At 44.7% G+C, this 27305-nt stretch overlaps 1 protein-coding gene across 1 annotated transcript in view; it reads right to left on the bottom strand.

The window, feature by feature from the left end:
• Positions 1-881: 881 nt before the first annotated feature.
• The window catches only part of EYA1 (EYA transcriptional coactivator and phosphatase 1), a 136516-nt gene continuing 110092 nt past the window's right edge, over positions 882-27305 (bottom strand). The window contains 4 exon segments of the mRNA XM_030553263.1: positions 882-3038; positions 25790-25890; position 26015; positions 26665-26785. Coding sequence (XP_030409123.1) covers positions 2958-3038; positions 25790-25890; position 26015; positions 26665-26785 — 304 coding nt within the window. The 3' untranslated portion in view covers positions 882-2957.

Consider the following 27305-nt stretch of genomic DNA (forward strand, 5'->3'; position numbering starts at 1 on the left):
CAAATCTGCAGGGGGTTTGCTTCTCATACTTTGAAAAAGCAAATTACAGAAATCTATCTGGTTACAACCCCTATGCATGAGCCAGAGCACGTTGTACAATGCTAGTTGTAAGGAAAATTCATTTGACTTTTTGGATTTCAACAGCACCAATTAATATGTATGTATTTTATGAGACTGAGAAAGTTCCTTCTTGAGCACCCTTGGCTTGTATAAGTAATGGACTAAAGCAGTAATAACTTCCAAAGAGAAGACGGCCTCGGGGGTTAGTATAGTACTGAATTAGCCTTTCCCCTTTGGAGAGAGAATTTCAAATACTACCTAAGTGCCAAAAATGAAAGTGAATTTGCTGATCCAAGTTGTGTGCTAATCACCCTCTGCACACATCAGGAAACCACCACAGCGCTGCTCTGGACAGGCTCAGAAAAAGCTATGCTATTGAGGCTAACAACAAATATGGGGTAGGAGCGATTTGTGCATTCAGTAACCCACATGTTGCTTGCCTCAGGTAATTTCAACTCTCTTCTACTTCAACAAACCCCAAGTTCCTTGCTTTTATGAGGACTAAATTCAGTCACGAGTTTAAACAAAAGACGAGCCAGTGCACTCTGATTTCCATTCTCGTGGGCTATTCTATATTGTTCTTCTGCGGCACCCACTGAGCAGAGAAGCAGCTGCTGCCCATCCAGTTTATACTTCTACAGCCAAGGTATTTTATCACAGCAAGGTTGCTGTTCTATAGAGCTTCTTATCTGAGTAGCATGGACCAGTGAGCATCTTTTTTCTTGAGATAGCAAAGAAATGAGAGGTGTTACCTCCTTCCAAACCTATGGCAAAAATAATCAAATACTTACATCTCAGAGAACTGTTTACTAGGTCACAAATCAATTTTATTAATTTAAAACACAAAGTTAATGAAGAAAAATTCTGTACACAATTGTGGACACAACACACCTTTTTGTACAATAAGGCCAAGATAAACTGGTTTTTTTTTCAGTCTGCAAAATGACTACAAAAATTGAAAAGACAAAAAATTGTCACTCTCTACTTTGCTTGAAGCAAAGAAAAAAAAATCTAATTATAGCCCCAATCCTAAAAAATGTGCTTAAACTTTGTTAGAACTACTCATACTAATGTGTAAAATGAAGCACATGTGTAAGTTTTAGCAAGATAGGGGCCTTAGTTGATAATTCAGCAATTTGGAAAATCCACAAATGATTAACTAGCAGCAATATGAATCCTCCAACATAGGAGGGTGTTGCTTTGCAGCTACTTTGGTGCTTTGCAGGTAGCTGTTTAAAAGGCTGGTGTTGTTTTTTTGGGGGGCGGGGGGGTTGGGTTGGGAGGAAGAATAGAAAGGGGGAGTAAATTTTGAAGAATGAACCAACAAAGCTGAGGTTTCTTTTCAATGAAAAGACAGAAATCAGGGAAATGGAACTGGTACAATTCAGGCCAAGATGTCAGACTCAGTTTCACTTACATTGCTCATGGCCTGTAAGATTTAGAAAAGTCACAACTCATAGATCAGACACAGTTTATGCTGATCATAAGAAATTAATTGAGACTATGGAAATTTTACATCCTTGGTTGGTGACAACTATTTCATTGTGTCCATTGCCGGCAATGGATGTTGCACCTAGGAAAATCTGACTCCTGATGAAAGAGAATTAAAAAAACTGAAGTGTGTACACTGCATACAATACTGTTTTTCTCAGTTTCTCCAAAATACTCTTTTCTAACTTATGTAAAACAAAGCACATGCTGTAATTTTTGATTTTCTGACAACATGAAAACTTTGATTTGTTAGTCTCCAAGTCAAATACAACTGTATAATGTATTTTCTATTCTCTAACTTCTTTTTATGGGAGGAGTCTGTTGATTCATTATTCAAATTCTTTAAGGAGATTTAATACATTAGCATTAAAACAGAAAATGAAAGACAATAAGGAACTCCTCTTCCATTAAGTTGTGTAGCGCTGTGACGTGTTTAATGAGGACACCTGGCAACCATCATTTTACAGTCTGAATAGCTGAGGGGGCAAAAGAGAAACAAGCTGAAAAAGAAGAACAACAAATTCCTTATTGACACTTGACATCCATGCTTTTGGTCTTGACAAATTTATCTAAAAAATCCATTATCTACATATTTATACCCAACACTCTGATAAGGCACTGCACAATAGCTGTGTACACATTGCCTCAGACTTCACCAACAAGGCATTACTACCTCTCAATAGCATTTACTTAAACAATATGTAAAAGAATCATCCATTATTACAAATTTACACAAAAAATTCTTCCTGTACATGATTGTCTCAGTGATGTACCTATTTGTTTAAATTAGACATACTTTAAACTACTTTGCAATGTGCTAAAATCAAAAGTGTTTGCTGTATCATGAGACAAAGGCTTATAAATAGCCTTAATCCTATCATACGTATCCTCAGTTATATGATGTCAAAACACAGTCTGTTCATAAATAAGTAAAGATGTACAGAGTACCCTGGGTATGAGAAACCAAAAAAGTAAACCTTCTTTACAAGAAAATTACTCCACTGGTATTTTGAAAAATTCAGTCTTCATTGTGCAATCAAGTTTGCTGTGTTGAAGAAGCTGTGTGTGTCACATTGAAGATTCTAAAAACTACAAAGCATTTGCAGGTCCTTTCTTTCTTCACAGGTATGAACCTTTTTTTTTTTTGTATCAAATATTGTAAAACACGCTGTTAAAACATTCTCATGGCTTGTTTTCATTGGATTTGCAATACTAGAGTCAACAGCTGTTCTGAAGAAAAAGGCATGCTCCTCCATTTACTGAAAGGGCAAAGGTTAAGACCAATTGCAGCTGTACATCAACATGTTGAAATCACAAAATTCTGTAGTCCAATGCTGACACAAGACACAGGCATACTGTCCATGGGCATAAGGGAGGTTCTGGGGTTTCAAAGTGCTGCTAAGCTGCTACAAGTATTCCAGTTCCAAGGCATGATGAAGGGCCATAAGGTCAGAGTGGCTTGAGATCCTCCAAAATGGCATGGCATGCTATGAACAGAAGAAACACAATGTCAAAAAAACTGAGCAATCTGGTTTGCAGGCCCACCCCCTTATCTTTTGCAAGAATAAGGTAGCACTGCAAGAAGACAGCAATACTTCAGCTGCTCTGTGTATGACTCAAGATTAGCTATAATAATTCATAACCTATCATCATCAATATTTCTCAGTGCTTCTAACTTGAATTCCCAGTAATATCAAATCTATTAATTTTAAACCACATTAGTAGGCCTTATTTAAAGAGTAATTTTTTAAAATTCCCTTTCCTAAAAAAAGGGATTAGGTAAATTTCTGAAATACAAAATATATTTCTATAGAAACAAGGAAAACATTCTATCCTGCACATGAAATACATGGATATACCAAAAAACGATGAAACTTGTTGACAAAAAAAATGAAGATAAACTTGTTCACTGTCAAAACATGTTTAGTCTTTGAGAAACTGTTACTGGCAGGTGAGTTAAAGAACTCATTGGCAGTGGTTCAGAATACATCAATATGCTATTCAAATCACGCAGAAGGTAATTTTTTCCTGGTGGTTTGTATTATGCTGGTTATTGTTTGCACTGACCTTAAAACAGCTTTTCCATATGGGAGAATTTTAAAATGAATGTTTAAATTTTTCCCCATTAGCTGAAAAAAAATCTAGGTCTAAATCTTGAACATATTTGCAAGACATCTGAATAAACTAAAGACATGAATACCAGGGGGACAAATGCAGATTACATCATCCATGAAGGGTAAAAATCTGATTGTGAAAACTCACTATCCTTAAACTGCAAAGCAGGCACTACGGTGTCAGCAAGAAGTTTATCATAAATAAAAGAAAGAATTATCTCTTCTGTCAGAGAAAATATTCCATTAATCCCATAGGAAAATAGTTTCAATGCAACAAATAAACTCAAGGCTACAATTAACATGTTTAATATTTCATTAGTTCAACTCACATCCAGCTGATTTGAGCGCACACACACTGAGAACAATGTAGGCATTACAACGGCTTCTGGGATTCTGTGGCACTTTAAGAATAGTTTCTGGGGCATGCAACTTTATTCTCCCTCAAATCACTCCTCAAAAGTTCACGGGTGAAATCCTGGTCCTAATGAAGTCAATGGCAGAACCAGGATTTTACCCCTAGTTATCCTTAAAGTGCATCTTCTGTCTGGTTTTCATTCTGGCCACTTCTAATTTGCAAGATGTCTAGCTATACATCAGTCTTGAAACCTTAGAGATCCCTATACTCTCTCTAGTCCCTTGTTTATTGTAAAGCATGAATATTTTACTCTATGCAATTTAGATGGTAAGATCCTCAACATGGGTCCATAATTTGTTCTTTGTCTGGAGAGTTTTGTGTAAACCACTGTGTAAGCAATGAATAATGTGGAAGAATTTTGTTGCAAGCCTGGCAATAACACCATGATGATCTGGGTTGGACTGAAAAAAATAATACTGGAAAAATAAGGAACTTTAGATAGTCAGGTGTGTAAATCTCTTTGAAAATAAATGGGAGTGCCAAATTTACATTGGCTCCTTTGAAAATCCCAGCCTCAAGAAACAATTGATATTGCCTGTTGAGGAGACTGAAAACAAGCAACCGTTGCCCCACTATCGAGTGAAATACCATGCTGCAGCAGGACCTTGTTGGAGAGTGTTAATCAACTGGCAGAGGAGCATCAGGGAGCCCTGGGGTAGCTGAAGACTGAAAAATGAGTGTAGGGCAAAAGTGGGGAGCAAACACAGGCAGACAGCTTCCACAGAATGTTGTAATACAGAGCAGATGAGCTTTATAAGAAGAAAAAAAAATCTCTGAAGATGCCCTGATGGAAAGGCAGAGGGGAACTCTATCCTTTTCAGATTGTCACAAAGCCTTGAAAAAGAGCTAACCGACTTCAACCTGAAGAGCAACAAATGAGCCATGAGCTATTGATATGCAGAGGCAGTAGGGTACTTGAAGGTATTTTGGGAGGAGAATTCCAGAGAAGTGTGGCAAAGCTCAAGTATATGCTTAACTTTCTTCTAAGAGATCTAGAAACACTAGCCCTTTCCTCAGAGAAGGGCTAAATGGTCAACTAACTAGAGGACAGAAAATCCCTACATCTTCAACCTAGATTCCCATTATGTCATCTCCATGCCAAGCTCCATCAGCAATGGCAGCCAGATGTCCTGCTCATCCATTTCCAACACGACAGTCTGAATGCCGATTTCCACATTACCCCGTATGCCTGCAACAACCTCCCTCTTCTGGTCCACAAAGCCATTTCTCTCCCTCCTAGACACAAAATGAGTCAACAGTAAAGTTTGGGGGAAAAAGCTGCTAATTATTTAGTCTGGGCTTCCCGATGTATCTTGGCTTCTCTGTGTCTATTTTCCTCAGACAGCAAGATCTTTGTAGCAGGAACTGTAAACACCGTAAGTCTTGCACGATACCAAACACATTGATGGTGCCAAATGATGCCTAAGGCTGAAGTGTTTATGTTCACATCAGGTTTATGCTGTTCTAGTTGAGCTGGCTGCATTTTCACCCATTTGTTTTTGCACCTCGCCTGAGCTGCTGCAGTTCTCCTCCCTCCATCTGGCTCTTCTCTCAGGAATCCTCCCTGTCTGGTGCTAGGCACCACTTCTCCTCCTTCTCTGATTGGCCACACAGGAACCTCAGTCCCCTGCTTCTCTTTTTGAATCACACATGCCACCAGGTCTACCCACACAATTATGCCAGGGAAAGATGGAGCATGGTGACTGACATGGTAGAAAGCATCTTGCTATTTACTAAGAAGTCAAGAGCCAAAGAGAAATGAATGAATGGCACAGGCAGGATTATAGTCAGGTGTTCCTGGCTCTTAGCTCCATGGTCAGCCCCCTAGATCATACTGCCTCCCAAGTAATACTCCCTAGTGTCATGCTGGGTACTCATCAGATATGTGGAGCAGCTAAAGAACTTGTGTCAAACTATTTAATAAATTAAGTCTCTGTTACTCCTTTGTACTTGTGATAGGGTGTATAAACTCCACACTAGGCTGAAGCGGTTAAAGAACAACTCTAGACTCAGATGATTCCACCCTGCTACACTTGCAGAGCATGCTCCAGATGGAGGTGGAGCTCAAAAGGAAGCCAGACACCTCAGAAGCTTGGACCATAGAGTGGGATGTTGGAGGTGGCCCAAGGAGGACAGCTGCAAAATGGCCTTGGGGTGTCCAGTGTTTACTAACGCACGAGGAGTGGGAGGGCCTGGGCTCCCCATCACATCCCCGTTCTGCATTCAAAAAAGAACCCCTCACCCCGATATCACTAGGCACACCTGCACGAAGCTCCAACAATCACAGTACTGTCCTTGTGCAGTATAGGTTATGGATTAGTCTCTGTAGTCTGGGGCGTGATTCAGGACCAAAATCTCCAGGGGGCTATTTCTGGGCTACTGACCAGTCTTGGAAAATCATTTAAATTCTCTTTGCCTTAGTTTCCCTATCTGTGAAGTAGGGATAATTCTACTTATGTATCTGACAGGAGTATTGTGAGAAATAATTATGCTTGAAAGGGCCTGTCATAAACAGATGTTTAAGGGTTAATGCCTCTTTTACCTGTAAAGGGTTAAAAAGTTCACCTAGCCTAGCTAACACCTGACCAGAGGAATCAATGGGGAACAAGATGTTTCAAAAGGAAGGAGGGAAGTTTTTCCTTTGTTTAGAGTTTCAGTTTCAGCCAGAGTGAAAAAGATCAAGGAACCAGCCTCTTATCAGAGTAGTAAGTTTTAGAAAGGGATAAATAGGTTTATGTTTATTTCTTTGTAACCTCCCTTATGCAATTACAGGTAGAATCAAATTGGAGGCTTTTTTGTGTAACTAAATTTGTGCCCAGAGGAACATCCTCTGTGTTTTGAATCTGTTGTCTGAGAGAGTAACTGGTATGCTAATCTCTTCCAGAGGGTTTTCTTTTACCTTTCTTTTCTTTAATTAAAAGCTTTTTTCTTAATACCTGATTGATTTTTCCCTGTTTTTAGATCCAAGGGGATTGGATCTGGACTCACCAAGGATTGGTGGGAGAAAGGAGGGGGGATGGTTAATTTCTCCTTGTTTTAAGATCCAGTGGATTGATCAGGACTCACCAGGGAATTGGTGAAGAAGTCTCTCAAGCTACCCAGGGAGGGGAAGGTTTTGGGGGGAAAGGGAGTGATCCAGACACTGAAAATTCTGGATGGTGGCAGCGATACCAGATTTAAGCTAGTTATTAAGCTTAGAAGTGTCCATGCAGGTCCCCACATCTGTACCCTAAAGTTCAGAGTGGGGAAGGAACCTTGACATGGTGAGCAGCGGTGAGGGATTTTTTAGGAACCAAAAGCCAGATTTTTTTTCCTCCTTTGAGATGCTGGGGAAGCAGTGAAGGAGAGATACCCTGAAGGCAAACAGATAAAGGTTTTTTGTTAGAAAGGATTCCAGCTGGGCTTAGCTGGAGGGTAATTAACAGTTGCAGAAGACAAGTTACAGACCAGTTTTCTGGGTTTCTTCTCATTCTGAGAAGTCCAGTTAAAAGCTGTGGGTTTTTGTTTTTGTTTTTGCCTTGCAAACCAAGATAGCTCAGGCAGAGCAGGGAAAAATGTCAGGCAAAGAGGAAAAAAAACATACAACAACAACTAGAATTAGCCAAACTCCAGGCTGAGGAGAGCCAAAAGGAACATGACAGACAGATGGCCAGAGAAGAGGTTGCCCACAAAAGAGAGATGGAGGAGAAAGAAAGAGAAGAGAAAGCCAAATAGGCTGACCACCGGAGGGCTATTGAGATCCAGAGAGAGGCCCACAAGCATGCTCTGTGTCATGGTACAATTCCCCACTCTGAACCTTAGCGTACAAAAGATGGGGTACCAGCATGAATTCCTCTAAGCTCAATTACCAGCTTAGAACCTGTAGCGCTGCCACCAACCAGGAATTCCAGTGCCTGGTACACTCTGGTCCCCACAAAACCTTGCCCGGGGACCCCCAAGACCCAGACCCTCTGGATCTTAACACAAGGAAAGTAAACCCTTTCCCTCACCGTTGCCTCTCTCAGGCTTCCCCTCCCTGGGTTACCCTGGAAGATCACTGTGTGATTCAAACTCCTTGAATCACAAAACAGAGAGGACAATTCAGCCTTCTCCCTCCTTCTCTTTCCCCCTCCCAGACTCTTCCTGAGAGAAAGTAATCCTGACACAGAGAGAAATCAGCCTCTCTCTCCCTCTTCCCTCCTTTCTCCCCACCAATTCCCTGGCGAATCCAGACCCAGTCCCCTGGGGTCTCACCAGAATAAAAAAACAATCAGGTTCTTAAACAAGAAAAGCTTTTAATTAAAGAAAGAAAAAACAGTAAAAATTATGTTTGTAAATTTTAAAAAAATGGAATAGGTACAGGGTCTTTCAGCTATAGACACTGGGAACACCCTCTCAGCCTAAGTATACAAGTACAAATTAAAATCTTTTCAGCAAAATACCAATTTGAACTCCTTTCAGCCAAACGCACATTTGAACTTCTTCCAACCAAATACACATTTGCAAATAAAGAAAACAAACATAAGCCTAACTCGCTTTATCTACCTAGTACTTACTATTCTGGCTCTATAAGAACCTGTATCAGGGAGACTGGAGAGAAACCTGGTTGCACATCTGGTCCGTCTGAGTCCCCAGAGTGAACAACCACCAAAACTAACAGCACAGCACAAAAACTTCCCTCCCCCAAGATTTGAAAGTATCCTGTTCTCTGATTGGTCCTCTGGTCAGGTGACAGCCAGGTTTACTGAACTTGTTAACCCTTTACAGTCAAAGAGATATAAAGTACTTCTGTGCTATTAACTTTTCTTATCTGTTTATGACACCCTGGAATTAGCAAGGGCTAAGCAGGAGTTACCAGCCAACCCTAACAACCCTTCTCCAGGTACTGTTTCCCATCCCAGAAAATTCCCTACCTACAAGGCAGGTGATGATACTGAGGCCTTCTTAGAAAATTTTGAAAGGGCCTGCCATGGGTACAGCATCCCTACAGACCAGTACATGATAGAGCTGAGGCCACAGCTCAGTGGACCCTTAGCAGAGGTGGTGGCTGAAATGCCTAAGGAACACATGAACGATTATAAACTTTTTCAAACCTAGGCCAGAATCAGAATGGGGCTAACACCTGAGCATGCCCGTTGGCGGTTCAGAGCCCTAAGGTGGAAACCAGATGTGTCATTTACCCGACAAGCCTACCACACTGGAAAGAATTGGAATGCCTGGATATCAGGAGCAAGTGCTAACTCTCTGGAAGACCTGTCCTTCGTAACGCAATTGGAGCAGTTCTTAGAGGGTGTTCCTGAGGAAATCGAAAGGTACATCCTAGATGGGAAGCCCAAAACTGTAACCGAGGCGGGAGAGATTGGAGCCAAATGGGTGGAAGTGGCAGAAAAGAAAAAAAACTACTAGCAGTTGGAGCGAATATCAGAGGGGGCAAACCGAAACTAAACCCTATCACCGGGGGCAACCCAAGGCCCCACCAACAACCCAAGAAAAGCCCCAGACACCTTACTGTCCCACCTCACCAGTCTCCAGCAACCCACCTCAGCCCAGTGACCAGTCAGCTGGGCGATGTTTTAAATGTAATGAACTGGGACATATAAAGGCCCACTGCCCCAAGAACCCCAACCGAGTACAGTTCATTACACCACAATCACACTGAAGATCCCCAGGCCCAGATGCCTCTCAAATACCCTCGGAGCGAAGGGAAACCTTGAGAGTGGGTGGAAAGAAGGTTATCGCGTGGAGGGGCACAAGTGTCAGCTATCCACCAATCCTTAGTGGACCCCAAATTCATCAACCCAGAGGCCCAGGTGACAATTAACCCATTCATGTCAAAATCTTTAAACTTGCCTACAGCTGAGTTGCCTGTCCAGTACAACGGCTGGTCAGGAATGTGGACTTTTGCAGTCTATGACAATTATCCCATCCCTATGCTACAGGGGGAAGACTTGGCCAACCATGTGAAGCTGGCCAAGAGGGTGGGAATGGTCACTCGCAGCCAGGCCAAGCAAGCTTCCACACCCATCCCTGTTCCTGAGCCGTCCACCAGGGCCCTTTCTGTGTTACCAGAGACCCAGACAGAGGTGGTGGAACCGGATCTTCTACCCATGAATGCTACAGTCATAGTGAATCCAGTTCCAGAACTGGAACTGGCAAAGCAACCAGCACCAGAACTGTTGCCAGCACTGACCCCAGTGCTTGCAAACCCATCTACAACTCCAACGCCAGAGGGCACCAGCGGGCCTGAACTGGCAGAAGAAGCAGACAACCCTAACCAAGTGGCTCAGCCAGAGCCTGAAATACCACCTAGTGCACAGCGGAGAGCGGTTCACAATAAATGAAAACAACCCCATCACCTACATCGCTTCCACAGGGACCAAGCCCAAGTCCACAGTCTAAGGAGGAACTGATGTCTCCAGCATCAAGGGAACAGTTCCAGGCTGAGCAGGAAGCAGATGACAGCCTTCAGAAAGCTTGGGCAGTGGCACGGAGCACCCAACTGCCTCTCAGCTCTTCTAACCGATCCCGGTTTGTTGTAGAACAAGGACTTTTATACAAGGAGATTCTTTCTGGTGGACACCAGGAAGACTGGCGTCCTCAAAGACAGTTGGTAGTTCCAACTAAGTACCGGGTAAAGCTCTTGAGCTTATCCCATGATCATCCTAGTGGTCATTCCGGGGTGAACAGAGCCAAGGACCGGTTGGGGAAGTCTTTCCACTGGGAGGGAATGGGCAAGGACATTGCTAATTATGTCCGGTCTTGTGAGGTGTGCCAATGAGTGGGAAAGCCCCAAGACCAGGTCAAAGCCCCTCTCCAGCCACTCCCCATAACTGAGGTTCCATTTCAGCAAGTAGCTGTGGATATTCTGGGTCCTTTCCCAAAAAAGACCCCCAGAGGAAAGCAGTACATACTGACTTTCATGGACTTTGCTACCCGATGGCCGGAAGCAGTAGCTCTAAGCAACACCAGGGCTAAAACTGTGTGCCAGGCCTTAACAGACATTTTTGCCAGGGTAGGCTGGCCCTCTGACATCCTTACAGATTTGGGAACTACTTTCTTGGCAGGGACCATGAAAAATCTGTGGGAAGCTCATGGGGTGAATCACTTGGTTGCCACACCTCACCACCATCAAACCAATGGCCTGGTGGAGAGGTTTAATGGAACTTTGGGAGCCATGATATGTAAATTCGTAAATGAACACTCCAATGACTGGGACCTAGCGTTGCAGCAGTTGCTTTTTGCCTACAGGGCTGTACCACATCCCAGTTTAGGGTTTTCACCATTTGAACTTGTGTATGGCCACGAGGTTAAGGGGTCATTACAGCTGGTGAAGCAGCAATGGGAGGGGTTTATGCCTTCTCCAGGAACTAACATTCTAGACTTCGTAAGCAACCCACACAGCACCCTCTGACACTCTTTAGCCTTTGCTAAAGAAAACCTAAAGGATGCTCAGGAAGAGCAAAAGGCCTGGTATGATAAACATACCAGAGAGCGTTCCTTCAAAGTAGGGGACCAGGTTATGGTCTTGAAGGTGCAACAGGCCTATAAGATGGAAGCATCATGGGAAGGGCCATTCACGGCCCAAGAGCGCCTGGGAGCTGTTAATTATCTCATAGCATTTCCCACCTCAACCCTAAAGCCTAAAGTGTACCATGTTAATTCTCTAAAGCCCTTTTATTCCAGAGAATTAAAGGTTTGTCAGTTTACAGCCCAGGGAGGAGATGACGCTGAGCGGCCTGAAGGTATGGAAGAGGTGAACCTCTCCACAACCCTGGAACGTCTGCAGTGACAGCAGATCAAGGAGCTGTGCACTAGCTTCGCACCAATGTTCTCAGCCACCCCAGGACAGACTGAACGGGCATACCACTCCGTTGACACAGGTAATGCTCACCCAATTAGAACACCACCCTACTGGGTGTCTCCTCATGCCCAAGCTGCTATAGAAAGGGAGATCCAGAGCATGCTACAGATGGGTATAATCCGCCCCTCTAACAGTGCATGGGCATCTCCCGTGGTTCTAGTTCCCAAACCAGATGGGGAAATACACTTTTGCGTAGACTACTGTAAGCTAAATGCTGTAACTCATCCCGACAACTATCCAATGCCAAGCACTGATGAACTATTGGAGAAATTGGGACGCGCCCAGTTCATCTCTACATTAGACTTAACCAAGGGGTACTGGCCAGTACCGCTAGATGAACCAGCCAAGGAAAGGTCAGCCTTCATCACCCATGCAGGGGTGTATGAATTTAATGTGCTTCCCTTCGGGCTGTGAAATGCACCCGCCACCTTCCAAAGGCTTGTAGATGGTCTCCTAGCAGGATTGGGAGAATCTGCAGTTGCCTACCTCGATGATGTGGCCATTTTTCCTGATTCCTGGGCAGAACACCTGGAGCACCTGGAAAAAGTCTTTGAGCGCATCAGGCAGGCAGGACTAACTGTTAAGGCTAAAAAGTGTCAAATAGACCAAAACAGAGTGACTTACCTTGGACACCAGGTGGGTCAAGGAACAATAACTCCCCTACAGGCCAAGGTGGATGCTATCTAAAAGTGGCCTGTCCCAAAGTCAAAGAAACAGGTCCAATCCTTCTTAGGCTTGGCCAGATATTACAGGCGATTTGTACCACAGTACAGCCAAATCGCTGCCCCACTAACAGACCTGACCAGAAAAACACAGCCAAATGCAGTTAAGTGGACTGATGAGTGTCAGAAGACCTTTAATCAGCTTAAGGCAACACTCATGTCTGACCCTGTGTTAAGGGTCCCAGACTTTGACACCATTCCTAGTAACCACAGATGCATCTGAGTGTGGTGTAGGAGCAATTTTAATGCAGGAAGGACTGGATCAAGAATTTCATCCTGTCGTGTTTCTCAGCAAAAACATGTCTGAGAGGGAAAGCCACTGGTCAATCAGTGAAAAAGAATGCTACGCCATTGTGTATGCCCTGGAAAAGCTACACCCATACGTTTGGGGACGGCGTTTCCAGCTACAAACCGACCATGCTGAGCTAAAGTGGCTTCATACTGCCAAGGGAAACAACAAAAAACTTCTTCGACGGAGTTTAGCTCTCCAAGATTTTGATTTTGAAATTCCACACATTTCAGGAGCTTCTAACAAAGTAGCTGATGCACTCTCCCATGAAAGTTTCCTGGAGTTAAGTGGTTAAATTGTCCTTGGAATGTGAAAAATCTTGTAGTTTTACATAATTAGTAGTATATGTAAAGGTGCATGTGTTTTATTAATCTGTTTATTCTGAAGCTCTAGGAAGAAATCACAGCCAGTGTGGTTCCACACTGTCTGAGATTTGGGGGTGTGTGTCATAAACAGATGGTTAAGGGTTAATGCCTCTTTTACCTGTAAAGGGTTAAAAAGTTCACCTAGCCTAGCTAGAGCACCTGAACAGAGGAACCAATGGGAGAACAAGATGTTTCAAAAGGAAGGAGGGAAGTTTTTCCTTTGTTTAGAGTTTCAGTTTCCGCCGGAGTGAAAAAGATCAAGGAACCAGCCTCTTATCAGAGTAGTAAGTTTCAGAAAGGAATAAATAGGTTTACGTTTATTTCTTTGTAACCTGTCTTATGCAATTAGAGGTAGAATCAAATTGGGTATTTTTTTGTGTAACTAAATTTGTGCCCAGGGGAACATCCTCTGTGTTTTGAATCTGTTGTCTGTGAGAGTAACTGGTATGCTAATCTCTCCCAGAGGGTTTTCTTTTACCTTTCTTTTCTTTAATTAAAAGCTTTTTTCTTAATACCTGATTGATTTCTCCTTGTTTTAAGATCCTAGGGATTGGATCTGGACTCACCAGGGAATTGGTGAAGGAGTCTCTCAAGCTACCCAGGGAGGGGAAGGTTTTGGGGGGAAAGGGAGTGATCCAGACACTGAAAATTCTGGATGGTGGCAGTGATACCAGATCTAAGCTAGTAATTAAGCTTAGAAGTGTCCATGCAGGTTCCCACATCTGTACCCTAAAGTTCAGAGTGGGGAAGGAACCTTGACAGGGTCTATGAAAAAGAGCTATGTAAATGCTAGGCATTATAATTATGTTCAAGCCTTCTGTATGTAGGCCAAAGGGGCCCCTGGTTTACATTGCCAACAATGGAAACATGTCAAGAATGCTGTAGCTGCAAGCATATGTCAATTTACACTGGCATTTTGTTAACAGGCCTGACCTGGCAAGATCAATTATGAGTTTCACTCAATGGTATACATTTTATACTGCTTCTCGGGGGGGGGGAAATCTTGCCGTGGTCCGAAAACACAAAAAAGATTGATTTTCACCTTAAATAAGGTAACATAAGTTATTGTAGAAATCTATCTATGCACCTTTATCCTTTGGTAGTATATACCCTACAAGCCAAACATTCATAATAATAATCTACTACAGAGAATACTCCCAGATTAGCAAACCTCTATAAAACTTTACAAAATGGACAGATAATGACAAATCCAAGTTGTCGAAAATAGCAACACAGCTCTGGGACTTTTTTCATTGGATGACCTGGAAAGAAGAGCTTTCATTGGTTTATTTTCATAGGAATTTGACAGACCTTGCCTTTAAAAAGTAAGCCTTTGCTAACACTTACCACATGGTGGAATCTGATACACTTCAGGTATTTTCTATTCTAAGCATATCGAGAATTGGTAATACCTCACATACAAATGCAAATATTATTCCTAATAGCAGTGACTGTAACTAGACTGCATTAATATCTAATAAAAATGTGGAATACAGTAAATATAATTATTGATTAGTGTAATGTGAAGATTACAGAGCAAATTATCAAGCAAACAATTTAGAGACACCTAGAAGGTAATAAGGTGATAAGTAACAATCAGCATGGATTTGTCAAGAAGAAACAATGTGAAACGAACGCGGTACGTACACAAACTGGCCCGGCCCGCCAGGGGCCTTCCCTGCACAAGTGGCAGAACAAGTTTGGGAACCACTGGCCTAGATAATACTCAATCCAGCCCTGAGTGCAGGGCACTGGACTAGAAGACCTCTCAAAGTCCCTTTTAGTCTGACAATTCTATGATCCTATGTACTTACCTCTATTATTATTTTAGTGGTCAGAATGAGATTTCCATAATATTTGTAAGTCTGAACATTTTACCTATTAAAACTATATATTATGCAACAGAGCTAGTTGTAATCTTTTCAACAAAACTTTTGAAATAAAAAAAATGGGAACCTGATCATTTTTTTGCTGAAGAAAATCATTTTTTCAACATGTTTCAATTTTGTGATGAACCTTTGAAACAAAAAATGTTGACAAAATTTTCAAAAATTTTCATTTTGACAGTGAGTAAAATCCAATTCACTTTTTTATGTAGGAAATATATATATTAAAAAAGGGGGGAGGAGATTTTCCTTTTTGAAACAAGAAAAACTATTTTTTCTATCAAGCATAAAACAAAAAGAAAGTAACAATTTTGAACAAAGTGAAAAATCTTGTTGCTTCGAATACTTTTTACAAAACATTTTTTGATTGCATAGCACTGTTTCCTGAAAGAAGTATTTGCTCATGACAAAGAAATGTATACCTGGGCTTTGTAGGGAATATGAATAAAAAGCCCATACATTTATGCCTTCAGTCATGCCACCTTGTGCTGTGGTTTGGTTAGACCTCACTCAGAAGATTAGGGACTGGTCAATACCTAGTAGAGACTCTTCCTTAGATGCTGGAAGAAGTGATAAAGCACTTGAATAAGTACTTAGCTAAGACCCCTGCACTGTGCTAAGATATACTGTGCTGCTGTAGGTGCCAGTTTTCTGACAAATTATAGGACCTAAATCTTCCTTTCTGATCCTGTGGTCGTTCTAGATCCAAGTTCTAATCCTCTGAAAGGATGGCATATTTATCCCCAGTGTCTTGGCCAAACTGAAGTGTGGGTTAATTACATTCTGACTACTTAAAATACCCAATTATATCAACTGGATATGACAATCTTCTTCACTTCCTGTCCTGAAATAAAAGTGTGTAGTGTGCTGTGAGTTATTACACAGTGGCTGTGTTGAATACCTATCATTATAGTATATGATGAATCACAAATATTAATGAATTTATTCTCACATCTCCCCTGTGAGGTGGAGAAGCATTATCGCCATTTTACAGATAGAGAACTGACTGAGGAACAGAGATACTAAATGACTTGTCCAAGGTTTCTCAGGAAATCTTTGGAAGAGCAGGGAATTGAACCCAGATCCAATGCCTTATCCACATGGCAATTCTTCCCGATTGCTATACGCACTTAGTGAAAATCTTTTTCAGGGATCCTTTGGGCTGAAAGACTGTTTTCTAACTTCAATAAGAATATTTTGCAAATTTGCTTCCAAATGTGAATCCTAAAGAACAGTACCCATGGTACCAAAAATGGAGTTGCGTAGTGATAGCGGCTGGGACAAGACAGCAGGTCTTCTTGCAAAAAAGCCTACCAGTGTCACCTTATTTTGGTATCTACTATGTCACTCTAGCAGCCTTCGGATGCAGGAAGATGGCAACCTTCCTGGGGCACGACCTTGAACTCTAAAATCCTAACTACATCAAGTGTTCTGTGAATTGATCCACAGAAGGCTCCACAATTTAATATTGCTCCTTGGTCTATACTATGAACATGAAAGGACAGTTACCTATTCTGTAACTGGCGTTCTTTGAGATGTGCTGCTCACGTCTATTCCACAGTAGGTGTGCGTGCTCGCCACGTGCACCGGTTCTGGAAGTTTTTCCCTTAGCAGTATCTGTATTGACGGAGCATCACAAAAACCCCTGGAGTGGCACCTGTATATCGCGCTATAAGGGGAGCCATGGGCTCCCCCTACACTCGGTTCCTTCTTGCTGGACAACTCCTACAGAGGGGAAGGAGGGTGGGGTGTGGAATAGCCATGAGCAACACATCTTGAAGAACAACTGTTACAGAACAGGTAACTCTCCTTTCTTCTTCGAGTGATTGCTCATGTGTATTCTACAGTAGGTGATTCCAAGAAATATCTGCTGGAGGTGGGTAGGAGTTCACGAGAGCTCGGGACGAAGTATCGCGCTGCCGAATCCAGCGTCACCCCTAGACTGGGAGACAATCGCGTAATGCAAAGTAAATGTGTGAACTGAGGCCCAAGTGGCCACTCTATAGATGTCTTGGATAGGGACATGGGCTACATAGGCCATTGATAAGGCCTGATCCCTCATAGAGTGCGCCCTAATGATCGGTGGTGGGGGTACCTTACCTGATCATAGCACGTGCATATGCACAAAGTGATCCAGCAGGAAAGATGCTGGGTGGAGATAGGCTGCCCTTTCATCCACTCAGCTGAGGCAATAAAGAGTTGCGAGGATTTCCAGCTTGGTCCGATCCAGATAAAAAGCCAGCACCCCACACAAATTGAATGTGTGGAGACAGCACCTCTCATTGGAGAAATGGGGCTTAGGACAGAACAAGGGAAGAAAAATGCTCTGTTCTATATCGAAGGCAGAAACTACCTTTGGGAGGAACGCAGGGTGTGGGCGGAGCTGGACTTTATGCCTGTGGAAGACTGTATAGGGGGGTTCCGAGATCAAGGCCCTAAATTCCGAGACACGTGGGGCTGATATGATTGCTACAAGGAAGGCCACCTTCCATGAGAGGTGAGACCAGGAACACGTGGCCAGGGGTTCAAAGGAGGTCCCGTGAGACAGGACAAGACCAGGATTAGGTCCCATTGCGGCACTGAGGGTCTAGCGTGCGGGAATGAATGGCCAAGGCCCTTCAGAAAACGGGAGGTCAACGAGTGGGAGAAGACCGAAAGACCTTGCACTGGTGGGTGGAAGGCCGATATGGCCGCCAGATGCATCTGACCGAGGCAGGGTGCCAGTCCTAGGAGGTAGTCCAGGATAAGCTGGAGAGGCGTGGCAGAGGGGGAGACTCCCCACTCACTCGCCCACCTGGTGAACCTGAACCACTTTGCCACGTACATCTGATGCATGGACGGCTTCCTGCTTTCCAGGAAGACTTGCCTTACCTGCTCCGAACACCTGTTCTTCTTGTTCAGCCATGGAGCAGCCACGCTGTCAGGTGGAAAGCGGCGAGACTGGGGTGGAGGAGGTGGCCCTCATCCTGGGAGAGGAGATCCAGGTGGAGTAGCAGCGCCCTCGGGGGGACCTCCAAGAGGCGTAGGAAGGGCCCGTACCAGTGTTGATGGGCCCACGCTAGGGCCATGAGAATGACTCTCGCCTTGTCTGCCTTCACCCTCTGAAGGACCTTGGCCATCAGGGGGAATGGGGGGAAGGTGTAGAGGAGCTGGCCCGACCACCATAGGAAGAATGCATCAGAGATCGCACCTTTCCCCACCCCTCTCCTGGAGCAGAACCGGGGCAATGCCAGTTCTGGCGGGTTATGAACAGGTCGATATGGGGAACTCCCCACACTCGGAAGAGCCGGTGAGTGACCTCTGAGTGGAGTGACCACTCGTACTGGGGGGAAAAGACCCTGCTGAGGTGGTCTGCTTGCACATTGCGGATGCCCGGGAGGTGGGCCATCCTCAGGGAGATATCTTGGGTTATACAGAACTCCCATAGCTTCCTGGCAGAGGGCTAGGGAGTGAGTTCCATCTTGCCTGTTGATGTAGTACATGGTGGAGGTGTTGTCCATGAGCACCCGGACCACCCTGCCGCGGAGGTGCGTGTAGAAAGACACGCACGCCAACCGCACTCCCCTGAGCTCCTTGACATTTATGTGAACGGACAGGTCTGGCGTTGACCACGTTCCCTGGGTCTGCACCTTCTCTGTGTGGGCTCCCCAGCCGACGTCCGAAGCGTCGAACAGCAGGTCGATTGACGGACTTGCATCCCGAAAGGAAACTCCTTGCAGCATATTGCTTTGGCAAGACCACCACTGAAGGGAAGCCAGTATCAGGGATGGAAACGTGAGCACTTGTCTATGCCATCCTGAGCTTGAGAGAATTGGGAGACTAGCCAGATCTGGAGGGGCCTCATTCAAAGTCTGATGTGGTGGATCACCTAAGTACAAGCCACCATGTGCCCCAGAATTCAAAGGCACGCCCTTGCCGTGGTCACCGGGAAAGCTGTGACTGAGTCAATGAGATCCCTTAGGGTCTCAAACCTGTCCAAGGGAAGAGAGGCTGTGGCCCTCGAGGAGTCCAGCAGGGCCCCAATGAACTATATGCGCTGAACGGGAATTAATATTGATTTGGTCTCATTCACCACTAGGCTAAGACTGGCGTATGTCGATAGGAGCAGTTCCACGTGGGTCTTTACCCCGGAGCTGGACTCCCTCGTCCAGGTAAGGAAAGATCTGTACCCCTCCCGCCTGAGATAGGCCGCTACCACAGCGATACATTTTGTAAAGACCCTAGGTGCCGTGGATAGGCCAAATGGGAGGATCGCAAACCAGTAGTGGTCCATCCCCAACAGAAAGCGGAGGAAGCACCTGTGCCCCTCGAATATATGGATGTGAAAATATGCATACTGAAGGTCCAGGGCCATGTTCCAGTCCCCTGGGTCCAGGGAGGGGATAACAGAGGCCAGGGACAGCATGCGGAACTTGGAACGGACTAGAAACGGGTTTAGGTCTCGCAGGTCCAGGATGGGCCTGATGTCGCCTTGGGCCTTTGGGATCAGGAAGTACTGGGAGTAGAGCCCTTTGCCCTGGAAATCTACGGGTACCCTTTCCACCGCCCCCAGGTGCTGTAACTGGTCCACCTCCTGCCTCAGAAGACGGACAAGCTCCGGGTCCCCTGGGCCACCATGGAGGGTGGGTGAACTGCAACATGTAGCCCTTGGAAATGGTACTGAGGACCCACTGATCTGTTGTTATGTGGGACCACGTCCTGTGGAAGGCAGACAATCGGTTGCAGAACACAAACTTTATTAAATGGGGGCTCTCCCTGGCAACAGGCCTGGTGCCCCCCTGCAAATAGTCAAAACTACCTCTTTCCCTGCCTCTTGCCCTTGGAGGGCCAGGCTGCGAGGTAGAGCGGGACTGCCACTGAGACTGGCATTTCTGGTCTCTGGGTCTTTTATACGGGGGTTCGTATCTGCTCCTCGCAGGTTGAGCTGCTGGAAGCGATTTGACCTTGTTCTTAGTCAGAGGGACACAGAGGCCCAAGGTCAGCAACATAATATAGGAATCTTTCATCCCATGCAGCCTGATGTCCGTCTGGTCCGCAAAGAGTGCCCTCCCATCGAACAGGAGGTCCTGCATCAGGGATTGGGCCTCTGTCGACAGTCCCAACAGGAGCCATGATGCCTTGTGCATGGAATCATGGAAGCCATCGAGCGGGCTGCAGCATCAGCTGCATCCAACGCCGCTTGCAGGGGTGCTTTAGCCACTGCTGCCCCCTCTTCCAGCAGCACCTTGAAGTCCTTCCTATCCCAATCCGGGAGGAGGGGCTCGAACTTAGGCAGAGACTCCCAAAGATTAAAGTCATATTTGCTCAGTAAGGCCTGGTGGTTGGCTACCCTAAGTTGGAAACTTGCAGAGGAATAAATCTTTCTCCCAAAGGAGTCCAGCTGTCTGGCATCCTTATTTTTGAGGGTGGGCACAGGCTGGCCCTCTCGCTCCCTGTGGTTTACTGATTCCACCATGAGCGAGTTGGGTGCTAAGTGGGAATAGAGGTATTCGTGGTCCCAGGCCGGCACAAAGTATTTCACCTCCGCCCTTGGAAATAGGGGCCAAGGAGGCAGGGGTTCGTCACAGGGTGTTGGAGATGTTGGCAATACTCTGGTGCAGTGGTAGGACTACACAGCCTTGTGCCGAGGGAGACAGGATGTTGAAGAGGGAATCGGATGGACCCTCCATCTCCTCGGCTGGCAGCTAGAGGCTGGATGCCAAATGCTTTGCAGTTCTTGGTGTGCCTTGAAGTCCTCCTGGGGGACTAATGGCGGAGGCACCGTTATGGTGTCGTCCAGTGCTGGGGAGAGGGGCCCACACAGAGCCGAGAACTTCTTTTGGTACCGGGGCGTCGAGCCCCAGATCAGAGTCCAGGTGTGGGTCCGCCAACTTGTCACCCCCTACTTATCCTGTAGGCGGCCAGAGGAGGCTGACAGAGCCCGAGACGCTCCAGCGACCGAATGAGCCCCTGTCCAGGCTGGCATCGGAGGCCACGGTCCCATTGGCACCACTGTCCCTGCCATTGGCCCCTTGCTACTGACCCGGCTGTGAGACCGATGGCACTATCTGTCCCAGCTGAACAGTGCGAACCAAGAATGGGTGGCGGGTACCAAGGCCGAGGTCGCTGATGAATGCTTGGTGCCCCGGGAGTGGTAGGAACAGTGCTGCTGACACCGTCTCCCTTGAGACCTGGATCTCGACATCGAGGAACGGTACTCGCCCGAAGAGCTATTTTGGTACCCATGACGGCGATGCGAGGTCTGGTGACCTGGTGCCAAGGCACCATGTGGGGAGTCTCGAGTGCAATGTCTAACTGATCGGGAGCTGAAAGGAGAACAACGGCGTCTATCCTGTCAAGAGCGGCTGCAGTACCCACGCTGCGCAGAGGAGTATTCCCGGTGCCTACACTCGCTGACAGGAGGCGTCAAGGGCCCTCGTGACTCCCATCCCGATGACGACCCGGATGGTCTGGCTGGCATCGAGGATGGGCGGGAGCTGCAAGACAAGCGGACACTGCGCGCCAAGTGGTACGGGGAGCAAGTCTTGGAGTGGGAACTGCGACTGGTTGGAGAGATCTGGTGGGCACCCAATGGAGGCTTGCCACGAGACCTGGGGCCTGTGCCCGACTGCGTGCTTGGGACTGGCAGGCTCATAATGTCCTTCACAGCCTGCATCACCTCCGGCGTCAATGGCATGTGTACTGGTGGGGATGCACAGGCTGAAAGTGCTGGGCTGCTCCGTTCCATGTGAGTCGGAGGCCTTGAGCCTGGGGGGGACTGAGGGCTGCCCAACATGGAACCAGACTCCCCCTTTTCCTTGTCACGGCGCCGCTGTGCGGCAAGGCCCTTCCCTTGCTTTTTGGAAGGAGAGCAGCGCCGACTGGTTGAAGGGGCCTCACCACATACTGACGAAGCGGCGGCTGGCGCCAAGTCCGATTGACGTGCCGGCGTTGGGGCCAGCACCGAATCCATCAGAAGAGCTTGAAGTCTAATGTCTCTCTCCTTCTTAGTCCTTGGCTTGAACGACCTGCAGATCTTACAATGGTAGCTGATGTCTCACCCAGGCAGCGGACACACTTGGTGTGCGGGTCACTCCTAGGCACAGAGTGGTGATAGGAGTCGCACGACTTGAATTCTGGGGCATGGGGCATGTCCTGAGCCCACTCTAACAACTGAAGAAATGATCCACAAATGGTACCACTAACAAGAAGAAAAGGCTGCAGCAGAGCTGGAGCACAAAGTTCTGACCACCTTCATTGGTGGCAAGAAGGAACTGAGGGTGGGGGGGAGCCCGTGGTGCAATATACAGGCACCACTCCAGGGGTCGCTGCAGTGCTCCCCCAGTACGGATACTGCCAAGGGAAAAACTTCCGACACCAGAGCACGTGGTGAGCACGCACACCTACTGTGGAATACACATGAGCAATCACTTGAAGAAGGCGGCCTGAGTATTTCAACTGTCTTATAAAAATGAGTTTTCAGGAAATAATGGTTTAGGGAAAGCTGACAATACCATGACTTATCCAGTGCTAAGTGAAATATAAGAGGGTGCAGGGTCCTTAGTGTATCACACTTATTTTCATCAATCAAAAGTGAAAAAATGTGGATTGTGAACTCTTTTTAAAAAACTGTACACAGTATAAACTTAATTTAATGTATTTACTGACTCAGCTTTATAATAATTACAAGAATTTATTTAGATAAATGTTTAACATTCATCACCTGTACTGAACTAGCATTTCAGTAAATAAGGACTCGTGGGCAGGGTGCTGGAACAATTTGTATAGTTGGGGTGCTTAGAGCCATTGAACCAAACTGTAAATCCGGTATATGACAGAAACCACTTCAAGCCAGGGGGAGCAGCAACACCCCTAGTTCTGGCACTTATGCTTGTAGGAACATTTTACCACCCTTCTATGATGAAGCAACAGGTCTGTTTGCTAGTGGAGTGGTTTTTAATACAGACTCTCATTTTCAGGGCCAGCTCCAGGCACCAGCACAGCAGGCAGGTGCTTGGGGCAGTCAAAGGAGAGGGGCAGCACCTCTGGTTCTTTGGCAGCAAGTCCCTCGGTCCCTCTCGGAGGGAAGGACTTGCTGCCAAATTGCCGCCAAAGAATGAAGCAGTAGAGCTGCCACCGATCGCGGGGTTTGTTTGTTTTTTTTTGCCGCTTGGGGCAGCAAAAATGCTGGAGCCGGCCTTGCTCATTTTCTCACTTACTAATTTGGAAGTTCATCAAGTTCAGTACTAGAACAGAAAATAAAAATCTGTGAAGTACATAGGTTGGCTACTTTAATAAATTAAAGAGGTCTCCGTGAATAAAACAATATTGTTCACTAAAGAGCCCTACTGGAGTGCTAAATGCTTTACAAACAAGGAAAAGAAAAAGAACCCTGGTCTATAGAAAGTTTATATTTATTATTGAACTGTACTATGTAGGGGCCTTCACTCAAGGACCAAGGCCTGGAATGCTACTTGACGGACAATGGGATAATAAAAAGACAGTCCCTGCCCTGAGAAACTCACAAGCACACAGATTATTGGTGGGAAGGTAGGATGGAATGCGATAAAAAGTTAAGTGGAGGAGCAGGGTACTCTAACAGGTGTCTTCAGAGTTGCACCACTTTTGTCAAGTTTTTATTTATATCATTATAAACCTTCTATCATTTTGTTGGCGCTTCTCTGTGTGGAAGGTTAAGTGTTTTTATAATATAATAGAGTTTTATCTCCCCTTATTTACGCATATCTGAATACAAATATGTACTTAAATGTTTAGTGCTTCTAGTATTGCTAAAGTATGCTGATTTACATAATTTTTCAGAGCTGAACAGTTTTTCACTGCGTTTATCACTCATGTGTCTAATAATTTTCGGTCAAATTGTGGTCTAGCTAGCACAGTGGCTCTGGGGCATAATGGAGTGCAAGGCACCCACCTCATCTACTTGACCTGGTTACCCACAACATGGATAGACTTTGTGGACCCACTGTGTTCCCAATTTACACAGGCGGGCAGAACAGGTGGCACCTTAGCTCTGTCCTCACAACAGGGCAGCCATCTTAGCTGTGCCATGCACCAGGGAGTGTACATTGGACCGGGTGAAGTTTACCCACTTCCCAGAGCAGCAGGCAATCTGGCAGAGAGATTATAATTTGGAGTGAGAATCTCACTCTGGAGCACAGAATGTAGATGCTCAAGTTCCTACATTCTCCAAATCTGAACATTCCTTCCAGCAACAAAGAACACATGGAACAAATGCTCTGACAGAGCTTTCTCTACTACTGGTTCATTTAACAAACGGAAAGGCTTTCTCAGTTAGGCCTTCCTGCACGGTGTTAAAAACTACTGAATTAGGTGTTACTGAAAGAAGTACTTTTGTCACTGTTACATGGAATACTATTTCACTGAGCAATGGAAAGGAACAAAGACAACAGCTTTTCCTGATCTTAAATGTAGCTGTTAAAATGTAATCATTTACAGCAGAACACTTCTCTGCAGAGATTAAAGGCATTTCTGAAGGGAGAAAGGAGGAATTTGTTCACTTTAGTGTGCCAAAGGGACACATGAAACTGACAAGTTCGCAAAGTGATGTAACAAGATGGGAAACTACACAGAAAGTTTCAGAGGGATGTAATTTGGTATTTCATATTGCAAAACTATTCAGTGTCACATCTTGTAAAATTGCCATGTGGCGTAATTAGTTTCATCTCTCCATTCAGAAAGCTTTGAAAAATGGCTACTAGAAAGATATAGTATCGCCACTGGGAATTTCATCTTAAGTTGGGAAAGAGAGAGCGTATGCAAAGGCAATTTACGAGAAAATGAGGCAAGATAAGCCTCTTTGCTCCCATTTTTTCTTCTCTTTGTACTTGCTAGGATAAAGTTCTATGGTTTCAGTCAAAGATCTCAGGCCAGGCCCTCTCCCCCTGCATTCTGTTAGATTGACATATTCAGTAGTAACTCCTAGCAGTAAAACGTAAAGTATTAGTTTTTGAGATGCACATTCCACACTGCAAGAAACGAGACAGTGATATTTCCCCTTCCTAATGGAGGAAGGAAAAAAACATGTAATCAGAGAGTCAACTGCATCTTCTGCCAAAGCTAAAGCAACAGGGATTAGAATAGTAAGAAATAACCAATATTTGGCTGAAAATGCAGGCTCCCAATTTATGTACAGGCTGTCAACATTAATGTATGTGTTCCATTTCTCAAATACTCTTTCAAGGTGTAAAATTCACAAAACAATGCAATGTATATGAACAACACAATCTGTAATAGCTGTGCTTAAGTTTATTATATTTCATGGCATTGGGGGATGCCATTTAGAAAAGTGGAATTATCAGTTTTAGTCAAACCAGAATCCATACTTAACATTTTCATACAAATATATTAGACACACATAGCTATCCTAATGCATCTTTTGGAGGAGAGCAAAATCCAAGACCCAACTAGAATTTTAAGCAAAGTGTATTACTAGCCCAGCAGTCAAAATGTTCAAATTTTATAATGCTGCATGATTATAGATCTGTGATCAGAATCAACCCGCAATGCATACAACCCCAGGTGTGAGAAAACGCACATCTTTACTTTCAAACATTTGAAATAAAACTGCACTGAAAAAGGATTACTACCTTTTTTGCTCCTTGTTCTTCTTCCACGCCATCACCTATAACAACATACACTACTTTTCTTCCAAATCTTTGAATTATTCGCTCAAAACAACTTTCTTTTCCTGAAAAAGAAATTTAAACTATTAAAGATGACATGGACATGACAGCTGGTGAGAGAACATAATGAAACCACATTCATTAAGCACCCATCCAAGATATTCCCAAGCACTTGCAATGTAATATTACCCTCACTGAGAGATTACAGAGCAGAATCTCTCCTGCATCAATTCTGTGCTCAGTATAGGTGTGAGAGCAGACTGTCAGAGAATTAATTTGCGAAATGGACACCATTAAATTATGCTTGAATAAAGACTGGGAGTGGATGGGTCATTACACAAAGTAAAACTATTTCCCCATGTTTATTCCCCGCCCCTCAACTGTTCCTCACACCTTCTTGTCACTGCTGCAAATGGACCATTTTGATTACCATTACAAAAAGTTTTTTTCTCTCCTGCTGGTATAGCTCACTTTACTGATCACTCTCGTTAGAGTGGGTATGGTAACACCCATTATTTCATGTTCTCTGTGTATATATATCTACTTCCTACTGTATTTTCCACTGCAAGCATCCAATGAAGTGGGCTGTAGCCCATGAAAGCTTATGCTCACATAAATTTGTTAGTCTCTAAGGTGCCACAAGTACTCCTGTTCTTTTTGCGGATACAGACGAACATGGCTGCTACTCTGAACCTGTCAGTCTGAATGGTGTTTTACTGTAAGGTATGTTATTTATCATTAGTCCCTAGATGTTACAGTGATATGAATAAACATATACATATGGTTTTAATTTAAAACTATAGCTTCAAATATTTCACCATGTTGTAAAAAAACCTCACCTATTTAGTTGCACTATAAATATTTTCTATTGGAAATACAACCCCTAATCCATACAACAAGACTTTTGCCAGAGCTGGAATAAGCTGAGTAGTTGTTACTAGAATATTCACACAGTTTGTCCTGCAAGAAAACAAAAACAGACATCCTTCAATATACATGTAAATATATTAAAACTAAAAAAAGGGAAAAATTAACCCTCCTCCGTTCTCCCCCAACCAAACCTCACCACCATAGTCTCAAAGTACTTTAGAAAGGAAGGGAATCATAAGAAAAATTTACTCACCTAGCACTGTAACAATGGTTTTTCAAGATGAGTCTCCCTATGGGTGGCTCCACTGTACGTGTGCTTGCGTCCTTATACTGCTGATCAGAGAACTTTGGTAGCAGTGTCCATTACGCCCCACCACGAGGCTGTCTCTCCTCGTGCCCCGCCACTAGACTAACCCCCCCTCAGTTCCTTCTCTACCGCAGTCTCATTAGCAAGAACTCCAAAGTAGAGGGGAGGCGGGTGAGTTGTGTCCCCCATGGGTGCTCCACATCTCAAAGAGTAGGGACATTGCCAGAAGATTGAAGGATGTGATCGTTCCCCTCTATTCGACATTGGTGAGGCCTCATCTGGAGTAATGTGTCCAGTTCTGGG

This window comes from Gopherus evgoodei, chromosome 2 (assembly GCF_007399415.2).
Source record: "Gopherus evgoodei ecotype Sinaloan lineage chromosome 2, rGopEvg1_v1.p, whole genome shotgun sequence".
Classification (NCBI taxonomy): domain Eukaryota; kingdom Metazoa; phylum Chordata; order Testudines; family Testudinidae; genus Gopherus; species Gopherus evgoodei.